The sequence below is a fragment of the Boleophthalmus pectinirostris genome, unplaced genomic scaffold, assembly GCF_026225935.1.
Source record: "Boleophthalmus pectinirostris isolate CB_2022bp ecotype Guang Dong unplaced genomic scaffold, ASM2622593v1 HiC_scaffold_21, whole genome shotgun sequence".
Lineage (NCBI taxonomy): Eukaryota > Metazoa > Chordata > Actinopteri > Gobiiformes > Gobiidae > Boleophthalmus > Boleophthalmus pectinirostris.
In genome coordinates this window covers 12,969,320-12,987,516 of record NW_026571175.1, presented here as the reverse complement: position 1 = coordinate 12,987,516, position 18,197 = coordinate 12,969,320, and the positions used below count along the sequence as shown (strand labels likewise).

Here is an 18,197-nt window from a genome sequence, read left to right as displayed (position 1 = left end):
ACAGGGGTGGGTGATATGGGAAAGAAATGATCATGATATAGATTTTTCATTAAATTCTATTTATTCTTTTCTAAAACAAAATTACAATGGTTGATAGTATTGATTTCATTAACACTAGACCTCCCTGTTAACCGGGGATAGTCCCAATTAGGAGCCCTGTATCTCCTGTCCCAGCAGATTTGTCCAAAACCACTGATTTGTTATGTGTCCCAGGTATTTTTACAGGTTATTTTACTGACAGAAGTTTGGCTATGCACCTCTTGATCCAGAAACTCCAACTATATCATTGACAATTAGACATGGCTGAATCTCGAGCTCTTGATCTTTCAGTTAATTACTCAGCAACCTTACAATTGTTATCAGTAAAAACTATTTTGGATTATTAGGTTACTTCTTAAGTAGAGGGAGTAATTTTGTATGCAGTTTCAAATAAACATACATTTCTTTGACCGAATAGCCAAAGCACTATTCTTTTAGATCCTTAACTCATACATAAGTAAAAAACTTGTTGACTCAGCAATCCAGACACAATAAATAATGGCAAAATAAATGTTCCAACCAGAATAACTAGTTTCATAATGGTTTATTACAAGCATTAGCAGCATTTTTAACACACATATACCAGCCTAAGAAAGTACTAAACGATTAAAAATTTAGTTTAAAAGTCAGTTTATACATAAATGATAAGAACACACCGGCTAATGAAAAATAAGAACATGTGTCAGCTGAACAAATTCCCACGTGAGGCACACAATAAACAGCATTGAGAAACATTTTTCATTTCAACTTCAACATAGGTAACAAACTGAAGGCATAATATTATAGTCTAGCTAGCCATATCTCTATTTCTCGCTAATCAAAGAAGACAATAAAAGGCATCCATACAATCAAGTATCCTTACATTTGATTAACAAAGTATATGTTTTTCACACAACAATGCAGCAGTTTCTGAAGAATCACATTTTCTGAGACAAACTATCTACAGATTTTATTTAGCACACAGCAAATGCAAAAAACAGGGCATGTGCTTTTTGGCGTTGACTTCAGTCTGCCATAGCAAACTAGTGCTCCTCTCTTATGTCTGACCTCAATTGTTCATGATTACGGCATGACAAGATCTATAAATGTTTGTTGTATACAATGAATTAATGTTTTTATTTGTGTTTCATATCTAAAATAATTTGATGGTCATACAATTGAACATTAAGAGTCTGGTGATACCTCTATTGCACTCTTGGCATTCGACCACCTTACCAGTCATTACATTTAAATTACGTAAGCATTTAATTTAAAAAGGAAATACATATAATAAATTATAAATATACAACATATTTTAAAGGTGTAGCTGTATAAAACAAAGCACTATAGGCACTTAATTGTTTAATTGTTTGACTTAAAAGTAAAACTTAAAAAGTAGTTTTTGGTTCCTTCAGTAAAAGAGGAGGACGGTCACAAAAAGAAGCATCAAATTCAATCCTTCAAATCCACACAGTTGCACCACACATAAACTTCTACACACTAGGCCCTGAGTTTGTCCACATACTTCTTCTAAATACAAGACTTCACATTCCTCCTACAGCAACGATAAATGTCCTCTCTCCATTATGTTACCATGGAGACCAGGTGTGGTGTCCTAGAGTAGTGTCCTCATGTCCTCACAGCAGAGCGGATGAGAGGGACACCTGAGGAGGTCTCTGTAGTGGACGGTGAGTAAGAGGTTGGAGAAACAGGCGAATGACCTGTGACGACATGAGCACAGATTTAGACTTAATTTTTATACATACATATATACATACATACATTATATGTATGTATATGTATATGTATATATATATATATATATATATATATATATATATATATATATATATATATACATATATATATATATATATACATACACACACATACACACACATACATATATATTATACATACATGCATACGTACGTACGTATGTACATATGTAGGTAAGAAGAATATATAATAGAAGTTTTGAGTCAAGATTCTGATGGCCAAAACTGCAATTCACAATAATATCATGATGATTATTATAATTAGTAACTTTTTATTTATGAATTAATCATGAATACATTAATTACATTAATTAGTTTAATCTTAAAACAACATTTATAGTATTGTACTTTGTTATCTGTGAAAATAACAATAATCTAGAAGATATCATTACGGTTAAGTAACTTTTCTCTGAGTATTCTGGTGAAACAATTGCAATTATCATGATTATACAAAATTGTCAATTCTTTTTTATCATGATAAACAATATTATTGTTTATTGTCCCATCCCTATTTGCTTGAGAACCAATTCAGATGTACACCTACAACAAGGTCAAGAGGCAGCAGCACAAGGAAAACGCAAAGAACTGAACACTAAATACTAAGTCTGCAATGTTAACACATTTTCAAGTGTGATATATTGCTAAAAATATACATTATAAACAATAATATTGAAATTACCCCAAAAAACTACTGTAAAAGCAAAATATTGTTTAAAAATGTATAAATATAAATAAACAGGAATGGAAAGAAACACTTTAGTATTTCATAAGGCTTTATAATGAGTCGTACGTTGTTTATGCAACCCTCTACAGCTCAATTCTATAATAGTGCAGAAAAATAACAAAAGGTTCCCCACTAGTACAAAGAGAAAGTACTAATAAGTATAGACAAAAATGGGATGAAAAGTTAAGTAGGCCTAATGCAGAAAATATCTCCATTAGGGATGGGCATTCGAAGAAATTTTCTTAATCGATCGTCGGAAGAATTAACGATCGATTATCGATTAATCATTAACGTTTTTATATTAAAATGATCATCATTATTATTACTATCTGTACTACTAATCTGCATAAATAAATTCAACTTTACGCATATAAACCGTAACGACTTGAGCACATCAATCCGTTTGAGATTATAATGTGTTTAATTCAGTTTTGCGCAACTCTCACAGAAACGAAGCATCGAATTTGCATAAACTCAGCGAAAATAAAACTACAGCTCTTTCTGTTGGATTAGAAGACATGATTCAGTGGAATACAGGTTAGTGTGACCATATTTGCGTTTGTCAAAACCACACATTTAGGCATGTCTAAATTATTTGTATCAAGTAGTGTCCTCTGTACATGATGTCTGATGCTGATTTTATCTGTCTCTGTATTCTTCAATGTCTCTTTTGCTCAAACACAACAGAGCGAGAAGGAAAAAGGTTGTGAAGGAAAAGATGCAAAATGCATACAGTCTCAAGTTATTTGTATTTAATAAATTGTTATTTAAGAGTTGTCTCATGTGGAACCTTTATGTGGTCACAAGTTGAATGCTTGTAGAAACTTTCAAACTTAAATATATAACCATTATCTTGTAATGTAATGAGTGATTTTTACTTAAACACAAGAATTACATGCATGCGACTGTTTAGACATATGAAGGTGAAGGCAAATGAAAATTTAGATTACAGATGCCAAAATAAGGAAAATCTGTCAGCATAAACAAAGTGTCCACACTACTAAATATGCAGTAGTGGTACAGTAGTGGTACAGTTGTTGTCACACAATCCTGGCATGCACCTGCAAAGCCCATACTGGCAGTGGTTGCAGCACAGAATTCTCATATAAACTAACTGCATTGGTCGTAATTAACTAACTTTCTTGAAGTTTCAGAGATTGTGAATGTGGCAGAAAAAAGCCTGAGTCTTTTACCGGATTTAGAAAGCTCCATATTGGCAGTAGAAGTGGATTTATTTAGTTGAACGAGGTTGCAGCTAATCAAAACTGAGCATTAATTACGATTCAAAAACTGTAAATTTGTGTATTGTAGATTAGCATTATAGTGTATTATTATGCAGAAAGGAAGTAGTTTGAAGAGAAATTATCATGAATGCTTTTTGCTAGACACTGTTAATTTGCCTTAACATGAATTGCCTGCTTAGAAATATCGATTTTAGAAAATAAAATCACAAACTTCACAAATTTCAGGTGGGTGCAGAAGCTCTACAGAATTGCTGGGGAAAAAAGACCCTGCTGTACCACTAGTAGATGCTGTTTTTAATTAAGTTGAGCTGGCCTAAAAGAAGTAAACACCTCTCACCTTCATTGTTCCTCCACATCTCCCTGGCGTACTTATCAGATGAAGTCAGATCAGATATTTGAATGTTTAGGCTGGATTTGTAGTCATCTAAAAGAAACATATGCAAAGTTACTCCTCAACACAATACATAAATAACAAATAAAATGTTATATTTTTTTTTAAAGCAGAGATAATAATCTAGTCATCAAGATTTTTAGTAAAAAAGACAAAACTAGGACCACCAAGCTGTGTGACAGATAAAGCTTTTTCCTATAAAGCTCATGATCAAATCTGCCAAGTTTGTAGTAGCAATGCAAAATGTCCCTACAAATGCATTAGCCAAAACAATATAAAAAAAGTAAACAAAAGAGCTGTGGAACAACCTGATAAGCTACAGGTTTGCTACTGGCAAATCCATTTATCACACCTAAGTGTCAGAATACTTTTGAATAAAGACTGACCGATATGGGTTTATCGTAGGTTCATGACTCCACAGAAACTGATGGCTGGTCTTTATTATTTTCCCAAATTCTATAATTAAAATTTACTACAAACTTACTCACAGCCCTTTTTGACCACAAACCTATAAAAGAGCAGTGTAATCAGGTTTTGTGCAGTTATCTTTGCTCATTAAAGTGTTCAAATAAAGCATTATGTCTCTTGTTTAGGCAACAGCAAATCGACTAAACATTGACCTCTGCTTGAGATTCAAGGCTGACAGCCTATGTGTTAAAAAGTATCAGCTTGATATATTGGCCAGCCAATATAATAAGTTAGAAATAATAAGTCTAGTATGAATTAATAAAATGCCACACACTGTTGTTGCTGAATGAGGTGGATCCGCTCTCCTTCATGGTCTCATGGCCACTGTCAGACAGGGTCCTCTCCCGCTTGGAGATGTGGGGCTTCTTTTTGCTCTTGCGGGTGCTGATGCGGATGATGCCCCTCACCAGGCGGCACTCTGCCTCCTGCTCGTCCATCTGGTGCTCTTCAGCCAGGGAGTTGATGAGCTGGTTGATGTCTTTGGTCTTCCTCAGAAACACAGAGTCCGTGGTGCAGCGAGCCAGCTCTTCAATCTGATACTCCGAGTACAGCTCCAGTAGCTTCTTTGTGATGAGAGAGTCCACATTCTCTACGTCCTCCTCCTCCCAGTCGTCAAATACCATGGACTGATGCAGAGACGAGTGGCTGAAGTGAGTGACCGCTCCAGTGGAGGACACACAAGAGGACAGGGGTCGAGGCTCATCCGGGTACTCAATGGACTTTTCTATTCTGATCCCACCAATGTGCACGTCATTTAGCCAGTCCTTACCATCCTCTTCGACATCTTTTGTCTTGGTGTTTCTGAGACTTATTTTTTCTGGCTCATCTGGAGAACTCTCATTAGGCGCGATGCAGGGAGTGAGGGTGGAGCTCTGGCAGAAACGGTACAGGCCACAAGTCAGGACTGTGCAGAAGACACTGCGGCAGCGTTTGGGTGAGGTGCAGGGGTTGCAGCTTGGTGACACGGAGGTGGGTTCAGCAGAACCAGGGATGAAGCCGATGGTTTCACACTTGTTGCCATTGGCATCCCTCGGGTCGGCCTTATGTGTGGACTTGGGCTCTTGAGAGTAAGGTAAAGTTTCAACTGGGTCCACGCAGCGCTCCTCATAGGATGACCTCTGGCTGATGCTGTGGCTGAAGGCATGCCTGGAATTGCCTGACCCAGAGGACCGGACACCACCACCGGCACTGCCCACTGACATGGCTCTGACAAAACACAACAAACAGGCACTTAACAACTCTGAATGAAACACTGTTGTACATTTGATATGTGTTGTACATTCTAAATCATATATTTTATGTCACATTTTATTTATTTATTTACTTTATTTTACTTTTATGAAACTTGTCTCTCTGTCTCTGTCTCTCTCTCTCTGTCTTTTTTTTTTTTTTTTTTTTTAAACAAAACCAGAACTAACTTGCTACAACCTGAGGGTGCCTCTCTGGTAAACAAACATAGCCCATGAAACAGCTATCTGCAGGTGGCATGAAAAGCAGCCCAGCTGGTTCTCCCATTTATAAGTCAGATGAAAATTCGGGGATTTCTTAAATAAAACAGGTGTTCAGCAATAGAAGACATAATTCAGTGACCAAAATAAATATGTGGCTCTGCTGGTACTTTTAAAAACATTTAGGAAAATGCGCTGTTGCTCCACAGTGACGTCATGGTGGCAGGTCGGGTCTGTTTACAGTGCGCTACTTGTTCGTCTACTGCATTGTTGATCAAAGAAAACAAATGTCAAGGAGAAGGTTAGCCTAATGCGGTCCGTCACTTAAAGTTAGTCTACTCACGTGTGAGTGAAAGCTGACGCGTTTAAAATAGTCAGCCCTTAAGAGCTTAATTATTTTCACTTTCATGGCGACATGTCATTGTTACTCTTCCTCCATTAGAGGACCTACATATTTCTGACCAAACGTGACTCACCGTCGAACAGCTTGCCCACACCGCAGACGCACTGCTCTTCAGGGTGATACAGGCTTATTTTAATCCATCTTTGCCTTTGTGAGAAGTCTCTTTGCGAAACGACACTTAAACCAAAGTTTTTAACCTAAATCCGTGCTACCTGCGCGTCAAGGTGGAGACGCGCACCAGGTAGTGAAGACGGTCAACTTCCGTTGTAATGCCTCAAAAACAGGTTTCAAAATAAAACGCCATGCTTATTTATTGTATTTATTATTAATGTTATTTTTTATGAGCAACTCATTACAATTGTTTCTTGATAATACACCAGAGGATAAAATGTACGCTATCTTCTTTTAGGAAAACGGCCACTGGTAACAAAGTTGCAAGAGGCTACTGGTAGGCGTATTTTATTTTGGATAGAAGTTAAACCTATAGCTCTGCTTCCGGAGATACCATACAGACACACGCACGCACTCACGCACGCACGCACACACACACACACACACACACACACACACACACACACACACACACACACACACACACACACACACACACACACACACACACACACACACACACACACACACACACACACACACAAATTGTTACCTGACAGGCTACCTGTTGCACGTGCAGTAGGCAACTCAGGGTAGTAGAATCATTTTCAGTTTAAATAAGCCTATTGTCCACCTTTATACTTGAAGCCCATGCTTGTGGTATTTGAAGTCTTCTGAGGACTCCTCAGGGAGTCCAGAAGGCCACTATGTGTTGAATGGGGTACTGTGGGGTAAGTTGATCTTGGTCTCATAAGAAACAGACTAAACAAATATTGACAATTATATTTCATAAATAGACATGCAATACATTCTTAAAGGCTATCGTTTTCATGGGATGCCTGGGTTTATAAGAACAATGTAATTTTCTTTTCGGTGCTTTAGGCCCAGGTATAGGTCTGTATGGATAAAAACTAATAATAATAATAATAATAATAATAAGGTAGACTATATTTTACTTTGAGCTGCATATTTACAAATAAATAAACAAACAAATAAATAAAAATAGATGGGCTATTAAACCCTAGAATTAACTGTTTTTGTTAACGCCAACATAAAATGTAACGAGAATGTTTATCATGTTTTATCTGCCACCAGGGGGCATGTAGGAACTGTTTTTTTTTTTTTTTTTTTTTAAGATAAAGCTCAAGCGTTTTTACTTCGGTTTTTCAAAAAAAAAATAAAAAATCTCGTACTTTAAAATCTTATCCTTCCTCCGCAGCGAAATGACTATATCAGCATTGTTTCTCTAGGCCTATATACTCATAGTCGAACTTTTGATTATTGTTCTTTCAATTCTATTTTAGTAGTCAGATCTACTAACGCTGTATTTACTGAGTATTTATTAATTTATGTATTTATCCATCCATTCAATCAATCATTCAAAAGCCAATTAAAGCACACATTGGTAGTTTGTGGCTTATTTATTTTAAATGAATACGGCTTGTTTTTCTTCTAACCAACCTCTTCAGAGCATATGATTTAGCATGAATAACTCAATTACAAATGTCCTTATCAATAATCTATTGTGAAAGGGCAGCGGAACAGCTTCTCCTGCCGTACCTCGTGAGCTGTGTAGGATGCTGACCATAGATGATGCTGACGGATACAGAACAGATGTAGAGACACAGATCTAGTTTGTGACAATAGAAACTTCCAGATAGCGTTAGTAAATTGACAGTTTGATTGCTTATAACATACCGTGACTTTACATAGCAAGTTAAACTAAATGTACCCGGATTACACAGCTAACTAGCTAACCACGGTAAGGATGCTTTAACCGTGCGCATCTGGACAATCCAATCTGATGCCAAACCTGAAACGTTGTTTTCTTTACGCGTGACTTGTCTGAGAGTGGGTGAAAATGGAAACCAAAATAAACCAGAATTTTAGTTTACGTGGGAAATAAGGAGATGCTACCGATCGTGGGATATTTTTGGTGTTCACTGCTCAATGACTTGTGCAGCATTAGCTTGTATTCTCATCGGAGTTGCGACATTTGCTCCCCTAATCCCTCATAAACACGGCTGTCGGTGATGCTGCTGCTGGGACAAAGAAACCAAAGTACGTGACAGGAGGGGAAAAAAAACGACATGAAAAACGATTATCAGCAAATAGACCCAAAGACACTTCCGATGCCCGCTCCGAGTCATCCTCCATCCGAGCGCGAAGCCCGGGAGGAGGACGAGAGGCAGCCCGAGAAGCAGAGGAGGAAACCCCGAAGGAAGTGGCAGGTGTTCCCCGGGAGGAACCGCTTCTTCTGCGATGGACGCATCGTTATGGCTCGGAAAAGTGGTGTCCTGCCTCTTACTCTAGGGCTGATCCTCGTCACCAGTGGACTTTTCTTTGTGTTTGAGTAAGGTTTAACGATTTCTATTGTTGCATCAGTGGCCTTGTTCATAGACAGTCTGATTTCTGGACCTTTGACATTACTTGACGGTCCCATATTTTGTTATTTTCAGTGCTGATTCCTCGTCACAAACATTTCTAGAGTTGTGTTTTGTTTCACTCACACATTCACACAGCCCTGCACAGTTACGGTGCGTTCTTCTCTCAGACAGAAAACACTCTGTTCCACCTTGTGATGTCATGTGGCAATACAGGAAGTGCTCCACTGTGTTTTTAAAGTCCATGCAACTTCACGAGAATAATTTGGATCATTTCAGATTTGGAATTGCCAATCTGCTGAACAAAAGGTAACTTGAAAACTACCACTTCGTGAGATCACAAGGTGGAGCAGAGCATTTTGAGCTTTGTAGGTGTAGACTTTAATAATAAAGACTAACTCAAATGTGTGAAGGAAAAACTAAACGCTACTCCAAGTATACTTCTGTGGAGTTAACATTCAAACATGGCTTAAAGCTCACAAGAGTCAAATTTACTTAATATAGGACCTTTAAATGGCATCTAATCTGTAAAATCTGATGTGAGTAATCAAAGGGAACATGATCAGAAAGTAATTTATATATACTGTACATAGAGAGAAATACTGCAATAAACGATAACATGTCACTGACATAATAACAATAATGCAAGATAATCCCAGTGAACCATTTTTAAATAGACCGTTCCATTCAATAAACCTGAGCTGCAACAAGTAGAAAGAATATATTAGCCTTATAAGTGACTTATTCAACCCTTTACACCTAAAATAATATTGTATTACCACAAAAATACCCCATATTTCCCTACTTTTACAAAGAAAATGTACACACGAAAAATATTCAGCCCTAAAATATATTGTTCTTTAGCTTTCATATATTGAACGATAAATCAATAGTAATTATCATGACAGGCCTATATCTAACTGAGACTCTTGAACTGTTAGTTGGAGAATTTTTAGTCTGCTCTTTCTTAACCAAATTCTTCACAATTGCAACATACTGCCTATGAAAGTGTGCTCTGTCTCCTGGGACTAGTCACAATTACAGCAGTGCATGTTAATTAAAATGTCTCTCTGGGCTTTTTTAGTTTCAACTGTTAATGCTATAACTGCACATTACCCAGCACTTATGTTCCTATTTTATGTCTGTATTACAGCTGCCCCTTCTTGGTCCAACATCTGACCATGTGTGTACCAGTTATAGGAGGGCTCCTTTTTGTCTTTGTTCTCATCACACTACTGCAGACAACTCTGAGTGATCCAGGAATCCTGCCCAGAGCCACACCAGACGAGGCTGCGGACATCGAGAAGCAAATCGGTATAACTGACCAGTTTAATGCTAATATCTGGCACTGTAAAACTTTTATGGCATACTAAGAAATTTATCACCATAGAACTTTAAACGGCATTATGTTACCTTTTTAATTTCCTGTAAAGAATGTGATCCCCCAAAGCTGACTGTCCAAGGCTTTTCTTCTGTCTTCACTCAAAGGAACTGACACATAATGAATTTGATCTAAACACAAGGTCCCTTACAATGTTACCCCATAATATTGAGGTAAATAAAAGTAAAAAAAAAATAAAAGGAAACATACATTTAAAGAAATTAATTATACTTTTCTATATTACAAATACTGATTAAAGAAAAAAATATTACGTATGTTTTCATCATTGTTATTAATGCATTTCATCTATAAAATGTCCCACAACTGCACATATTAACAGCATTCAAGTGTGAAAAAAATGTTAGGTCCAGTTATACTGACAATATTTACAATTTAGAGTCATATTACGCTGTTTTCTGATTTATGTTATGATGATGTTTCCTCATCAAAAACACACATTTTTAACACAACACTCTGCATATTTAGTCTGTGTTCTTCTCTAAAATGAAAACATTGTTTCACCTTGTGAAGTCTTTTGGTAGTACAGGAAGAGCTCCACTGTGTCTCCACTCCATACACCTTCACCAGGATTTGGATGATTTCAATCTTGAAATTGCCTATCTCTGCTAAACAAAAGGCAAAAGATAGCTGATAACTTGAAAAATACCTCTTCATGATATCACAACAGATCATTTTCATCTTTAGAGATACAGACAGACTAACAATAAAGGATTACTCACATGTGTGAATGAATCACAGCACAACTCCAGGTATGTTTTTGATGAGGTAACAGCATTTTAACATGGCTTAAAGCTCACAAGAGTCATTTTTTGTAATATAGGACCTTTGAAGTATTATTGGAGTTAAAAACTCAGCCTAGAAATGAAGACATCAACAAATCATTCAGTAAAACATGTGCAAATTGTATTGTCAATCAGTGACACCAATGCAGCCATTTTCAACAAAACTGTATGGATGCTGTGTGAGGTGGGCATTCATTGGTTTCAGTTTCCCATTACATGTAACATTTTAAGAACTTTTCGCATTCAAAAGATATAGCATTTTGTTTTAAATAGTTCATCAGTGTGACAACAGTCACTAATTGCTATAGCCATCAAACTGCATGTGGACTTTTTAAAGATTGTTCCATGGGAGGAATAAAAAGTGGTGATGGACAATAACATTTTTCTATTGTATTTTGAGAGGCACAAGATGAAAATAGTCTCAGCCCACATTCAACCCACTAAACAATAGCACTGTCAAAAGTTGGATTCTTGAACATTTTATTTTATGAGACACCCACTCCCATCCTAAGTTTAGACTGCAGTAATACAAAGTACAATCCCTGTTATCTTGTATGTTTTGAAGGCACTGACAGAACCAGTACATATTTACCACAGCAACCACTAATGAGCTGTCTTTTCTCTTGCTATTTTTCAAGAAGTTTAAAGTGCATCTTCATAATAATTACACAACGTCAAAGATGAAAAGAACAAAAATTTGGAGAGCTGCTGTTGCATTGGAATTGTTGTTGGCTGAGAAAAATAGCTAAAAATGTATTGCTACAAAACTGTGATGAGCTGTGAATAAAAAAACAAAACAAAACTGTTATATGATGATTTATTTTAGTCAGCCTAGATAGAGTGATTTGTTTCGTCAAAAGGCAAAAAAAAAAGATTTAAACCACAATTGTTTTGGCAATTTTGTTCATATGAAAGGTTCATATGAAATTGTTTGTCTTGTTAATTAAGATTGGGGTTGAGGGTTTATCAAATAGGATCAAGCAGCAAGTTAGATTTTTTTGACCAACAACCTGTAACAACCTGTACCTTCTATATACATAAATCATAATAATATCATTCCTCTCCCCTCAGATGAGTCCAGAAACAGCAGCTACCAGTCCCCACCACGCACTCGGGAGGTTGAGATCAACGGGCAGGTGGTTAAGCTCAAGTACTGCCCCACGTGTAAGATGTTCCGCCCGCCTCGCACCTCTCACTGCAGAGTGTGTGACAACTGTGTGGGTGAGCCAACTCCGGCCTCTGCTCCCACACCCATGACATTTATACAGCTTAAATAATGAACCACGACTCCATAGGGTGACATTTAGCATGGCCATTACTGCTGTCTAAACACTAGACAGTGTGGTGTGTTGTTAGGGAAGACTTGCTATGCTAACAAGGCAGTATTTTAGCTTTTAAGGGTCCTAATTTACACAAAATGGATTTTTGTGAGCTTTAAACCTTGTTATAAAGCTCTTACCTCCTCAAAAACATGCCTGGATTTGGGTTTAGATTCATTCACACAACCCTGAGTAACCTTGGGTTATTAGTCTTTCTACATCCCCAAAGCTCAAAATTCTCCGTTGTACCTTGTGATGTCATGACGCGGTAGTTTTCAAATTAACAGCTACCTTTTCCCTTTAGTTCAGTAGAGATTAGCCATTCCCGATCTGAAATTATCCAAATGTCTCTAGTGAAAGTGTATGAAGTTTAAAAACACAGTGGAGCTCTTCCTGTATTGCCACATGACATCACAAGGTGGAGTGTTTGAGAGAAGAAATAAGTGAAAATGCAAGGCTTGTGTGTTAAACGTGTGAAAGAAACAAAACAAAATTCCCCATATGTTTTTGATGAAGCATCTTTTTATGTCAAATTAACATACCTTTGGAAAGTGACTGAATGAACACAGTATTTCACAATTTTTGGGTCATTTTGTCAATTATTGTACACAGTCTTGTGTAATCTTTTCATAATAAATGTAACACTAAAATCTTACATTGAGGCATCTGTACAAAAGAAAAAACAGATTATTTTTGGAAAAGTTATCTTATAAATTGCTCTTTTTGTCCACAGAGCGTTTCGACCATCACTGCCCGTGGGTGGGGAACTGTGTGGGAAAACGAAACTACAGATTCTTCTATTCCTTCATCGTGTCTCTGTCCTTCCACACAGCCTTTATTTTTGGCTGTGTGACCACACATCTTGCTCTCAGTACGTTATTGTTCCATATATTTTAGGATTCTGTTACCTTGGCTAGCATGGTTGAATCCAGAGATTAAAATAGTTCTTACATATTCACATGAGCTTTTTCTTTTTAATTATAGTGTATAGTCAATTTGGTGTTTTCAGTATTTTCTGAAAATATGTGTTACATTATCGGGTGATGCATTTACATTATAACACTGGAGAAAGAGAAAGAAAAGCACTGTAACAGAAATTAATACATTTTGTACATAGTTCCCACAAAATTAAGAATATGATTTTTGATGTTTGTGTAGTTTGTAGTAATAATTTGATTTCATTCTTTTTAAAATTTTCCTCCAGGGGCTCAGGGTGGCAAGGGACTTGTGTTTGCACTTCAAGAGAGTCCGGGCAGATATCCTTTACATAACAAGCTCTCCATCAGCTTCAGTAGTAATGGCTTTATGTCTTATCACATTGATCACACTGTCGATGTCCTTGACTGTGCCTTTCACTGCAGTGGAGCTGGTTGTGTGTTTCTTCTCTGTTTGGTCCATTGTGGGCCTCTCAGGCTTCCATACTTACCTTGTAGCTTCCAACCGGACCACCAATGAAGATGTAAGAACTGCAAGATATGCTGCGATTCACAGATTTAATTTGCTGATACCCTTTTAAAATTATATATATATATATGTGTATATATATAGTATATATATATATATATATATATATATATATATATATATACTTTTTTTTTTTTTTTTTTTTTTTTACTCAGATTAAAGGCTCATGGTCGGGGAAGAGTGGAGGGGAACCGGTAACAAACCCATACAGCCACAGAAACATCTGTACAAACTGTTGCTCCATCCTCTGTGGACCTATGCCCCCCAGGTACACCCCACTTTCCTAACAGACTGTGTGTAAATAATGTATTGGTAGTGGTGGCTTTTCACTATCCATAGGAGGTGTCAACAACTGTGTAGCTCTTTCTTGTGATGATGTTTATGGTGATGGGCACTGCAATTTTCACATAGATGACTTGTTTCTTTTATTATGTTGTTTTAGAAGAAAATGTCAAAATTATAACAGGTGTCATAGATATAACTATATAACAGAGACAAGCACAATATGTCTTTTTGAAGTATTGGGAAAGCAGTTAAATTTGTGATTTATGTTAAAGTAGGATTCTGTTCAGAGAGCAAACTGTAAACAGCTCCAGGAGCATTAACATTTCAAAAAAGATCGGTGTAAGAACTGCTAAACTATTATAACAATTTCAGAGCATGTTTGTTAGTCTAAACTACAGACATAACAAGATTTTTCAATAAAAAGACACAATATTATGTTCTTTGCAGAGGACATTCTATTATCCAAATGATTTTTGCAGTTGTGTTTTGATGATTGTGCCAGTTCAAATTGTGATTACAGTTAAAATGCAATATATTTAATAGGCCTAGTCCCGTCATACCAGAGTGATTTTGGAGTCAGTTTAGAAAAGTCCTAGTAGTAATATTTTTGAGTGAATTCGTCGACACCTTTCTACTGTGTCCCTGTCTGATTTTGACGGACTGCTGTCTGTCTAATGAGGTTGTCTGTTGTCCTAGTTTGATCGACAGACGAGGTTTCCTGCCTGAAGACAAATATGTGCAGACAGGAGCTGGTGGGGACATGGAGCTGCCTGCACTGACCACTAAGAATGAGATAAATGTGGTAGGAAAGCATGCCTGCCCGTCTCTCTGTCCGTCCTGCTGTCTGACCTATGTGTCCGACCCCTGCTTGCCCCGTACAAACTGTTCCTGCATCAACATTGGTCTTCCTGCATGCTTTTTCTCTCTGCCGAATGCCTGAATAGTTCAATAGTACAGTGTTAGTGCTAGTGTAATTTATATATCGATTGATCCACATATTTGGGTCTTGCAACCATATAGCAATATATATCTGCATAGATGCATGGACAATGTGGAGTGTGGTCAACTTATAGGAGAGCGTGTGTATAGTTGGCTTATTCATGAGGTGTAAGTGATAAAAAGTACATAACAATTTACTCAATAAAGACAATATTCTGTCTATTGAAGCTTGAAAAGTCCACAATATGGTGCCCATAAGAGGATTTTTTTTGTATGATGAACATATTTATACCCTAGAAGACAGAAGACAAATCACAATGCAACTGAGTTGTAGTGATGATCCATTAGGGGGAAAAACAAAAATGTTCAAGGTTAAACTATCTAGAGCTTTATGTATCACTAAATGTACAACGATTTGAATATAATTTAATTCCTATTTGGTTTACATACCATTTCCATGTTTTCCGTTCTCATACTGTAATGTGTTCAATACATCAACATTCATTGCACTCAAATTTTTGTCCTTTATCCGTTTAAGTTTATTTTGTATTCATGCCATGTCAGATTTGGAAGAGCTCTGTCCCAGGCGTCTTGCATTGTGTGCGGGTGCAGCCAGTCCTAACCTGCTCTTCTGTCTGTGGTCTGTCTCTCTGCCTGTGTCCTTCGCTGACACCAGGAGGAGAAGTGTCTCGACTTTGCTGCGGTCTGCACGGCCTGATTAGCTGCATTTAGAGCAGGAAAAAACAAAAGCCCTGAGTGTGGTAAGCCCGGGTTCCAGTGAGGGATGCAGTGTGCAGACTCACTGTCTCCTCTGCTCCTCTTGGCTGCTCCTCTGCATGGCTTTATTCTTAGTGTAGTGTGGCACAGTGCATCATGTAGCACAGCATGGATGCACAAAGTGTCCACACTGCAAATTTGTCAGAGTAGCTTATTTGCGTTATGTTATCTGCCACTTACTCTACCAGAAGCAGTTTTCATGTCACTGATCCGCACAAAACCTCAACACTCAACACTCAGTACAGACCAAATATTTATGTTCTGTTCTTTTGGTTGAGAATTTTGGCAATAATAATAATTCTCTTTTCCAAGTTTATCCTCAGAATTGACCAGACTCTTTGAAACCTATTGTTCATCAACTTGTCTGGGTGACTAAAGGACCTCAGGTTATTTTATTGTAATCCATCTATTATAGTTACACTTCAGCAAAAAGTGACAGTTAGTAAAGTCTGGAAAACATGTTGCGAGAAACATGTAGACATTTATAAGCTACAGTTTTAGTTATTTTCTATTATTTGCATGGGATATTCCATTTCTTTCTGACACACAAAGAGTATAGTGGTTCTCGATCCTCCATGGCCAAGTGTGGAAGTGGTTTCTTTTAAAATAAATTCTGTATTCATTCACAATTATAAGATGATGAAGCTTCCTCATCTATGTGTAAATTAATGCATAGATATGTCTAACATCAAACCCTTGTTAACCATCTGCTGGCTTTACTTCCACCTTTTGTATCCTATCTCACTACATGTCTCCTCTCTTCCAGTGCACACAGGGCACTAAAGTCCTTCTGGAGTCTGCCGCTCGCTCGCCGCTCCTGTCCAGCTCGTGTCCTCAGGGAAAATCTCAGTCAGTCCACACCTGCTCGGACAACCACCTCACCGTGCACGCTGACCCTGCTCCAGAGCTATCCAACATTTCTCCCGTTCCTGCTCAGGCCTCTCCCCCGCGCCAAATCAAAACTCACACTTCTCCACCACAACGAACCAAAACTCATTCATCAAAGAGGAAAAAACACACAGCTTTGCACATGCCCAACTCTAGCCTTGAAGATCCAGCGCCCCCTACCTCTGTGGAAGTAGACCACCACCACCATCACCACCGGCATCATCATCGCTCCAAACGAGGTCCACGGCACTGATTGAATCACAGCTCTGTGCTTGCAACCTCTGAAATGCATGCTATATACTTATGTTCTCCCAACACTGTTTCACAAGGCAAATTAATTGTAAAAGTTACGTTTCCAGAAAAGAAGAATATTAAGAATTCAAAGGTCTTCCAAAAATTGCTGCATAGCATATCGAGATATTAATACCTTGCCTCCATGGCGATTTTATTGCTTTGCCCTGGAATGTTCCACAATATGGCATTCAGTTATTATTATATATTGCATTTTTTTTTTTACTTGCTATTTTTATTGCCCAAACATACACGCATTCTTACTGTGAGAGGGGTGACTTCACCAGTGACTTGGCCTAGTGGTGTCATCTATTTGTGTACATGGAGATAGATAATTTTAATGCCATACTGAGGACCATCCTAGACAAGGCAATGACATGTATAAATCAGACCCTCTGATAGAAAAATGTACCTTTAAATTTAAATGGGCCTAATTAGTAAGAACATAATTATAGGCTAGAATTTACTGAAGTAAATCTTGTAATTTTAGGTAAGAATAGCCGTAATAATTAAAACTTTTGACAGAAAAAAAAAAAATCAACAGTCAAATATAATAAGTGATTCAAGATCCTGAATGCCAAAAATAATCTAACGTCCTTATCCAGAAACTATAGGTCTTAACCAACCAAACAAGTCTTCCTTTTATCAACAGCCCCACAGAAATCTGCTCTAAACCGCCTTAAGATGGGGTAGAATCGTCCAAGAGTTGAACCCACCACCTCTTATCTATTATTATGTCTTGAGCTGGAAACATAACCATGCAATTCCAGAGACTGTCCTTTTCTTCCTTGTCCTTTCTCTGGGAATGGCAATCACTTAAATGTGGTTTTAAAAAACACCAAAGGAAAACAATATTTTTTGTTTAGGTTTGCATTAGCTGTAGAATGGAAATTTTCTCTTTAGGGTCACATATGCTTCTAACCGTTGATGTGAACTTATCAGCATGTCAGCACGGGTTATTATCTTGACTGTGATCTTGGAGATTGTTGTTGTCTTTGCGGTTGTCAGTGCATTGCGAGGTAAAAGTCCCAATATGGAATTCACATCAGTGGCATCTCCATTATAAAGCGATGAAGGTTAG

At 37.4% G+C, this 18,197-nt stretch overlaps 2 protein-coding genes across 2 annotated transcripts; one reads left to right on the top strand and one right to left on the bottom strand.

The window, feature by feature from the left end:
- Positions 1 to 568: 568 nt before the first annotated feature.
- kdf1b (keratinocyte differentiation factor 1b) lies at positions 569 to 6,703 on the bottom strand. The gene is made up of 4 exons (XM_020932632.2): positions 6,548 to 6,703; positions 4,898 to 5,829; positions 4,102 to 4,188; positions 569 to 1,739 (listed from the first exon to the last, which is right to left on the bottom strand). The coding sequence occupies exons 2-4, from the start codon at positions 5,823 to 5,825 to the stop codon at positions 1,648 to 1,650; spliced, it is 1,107 nt and encodes a 368-aa protein (XP_020788291.2). The 5' UTR covers positions 5,826 to 5,829; positions 6,548 to 6,703; the 3' UTR covers positions 569 to 1,647.
- Positions 6,704 to 8,675: 1,972 nt separating this feature from the next.
- LOC110167299 (palmitoyltransferase ZDHHC18-B-like) lies at positions 8,676 to 17,078 on the top strand. The gene is made up of 9 exons (XM_055157612.1): positions 8,676 to 8,938; positions 10,123 to 10,283; positions 12,225 to 12,374; positions 13,206 to 13,343; positions 13,677 to 13,728; positions 13,829 to 13,931; positions 14,092 to 14,204; positions 14,918 to 15,023; positions 16,704 to 17,078. The coding sequence occupies exons 1-9, from the start codon at positions 8,676 to 8,678 to the stop codon at positions 17,076 to 17,078; spliced, it is 1,461 nt and encodes a 486-aa protein (XP_055013587.1).
- The last annotated feature ends 1,119 nt before the right edge of the window (positions 17,079 to 18,197 follow it).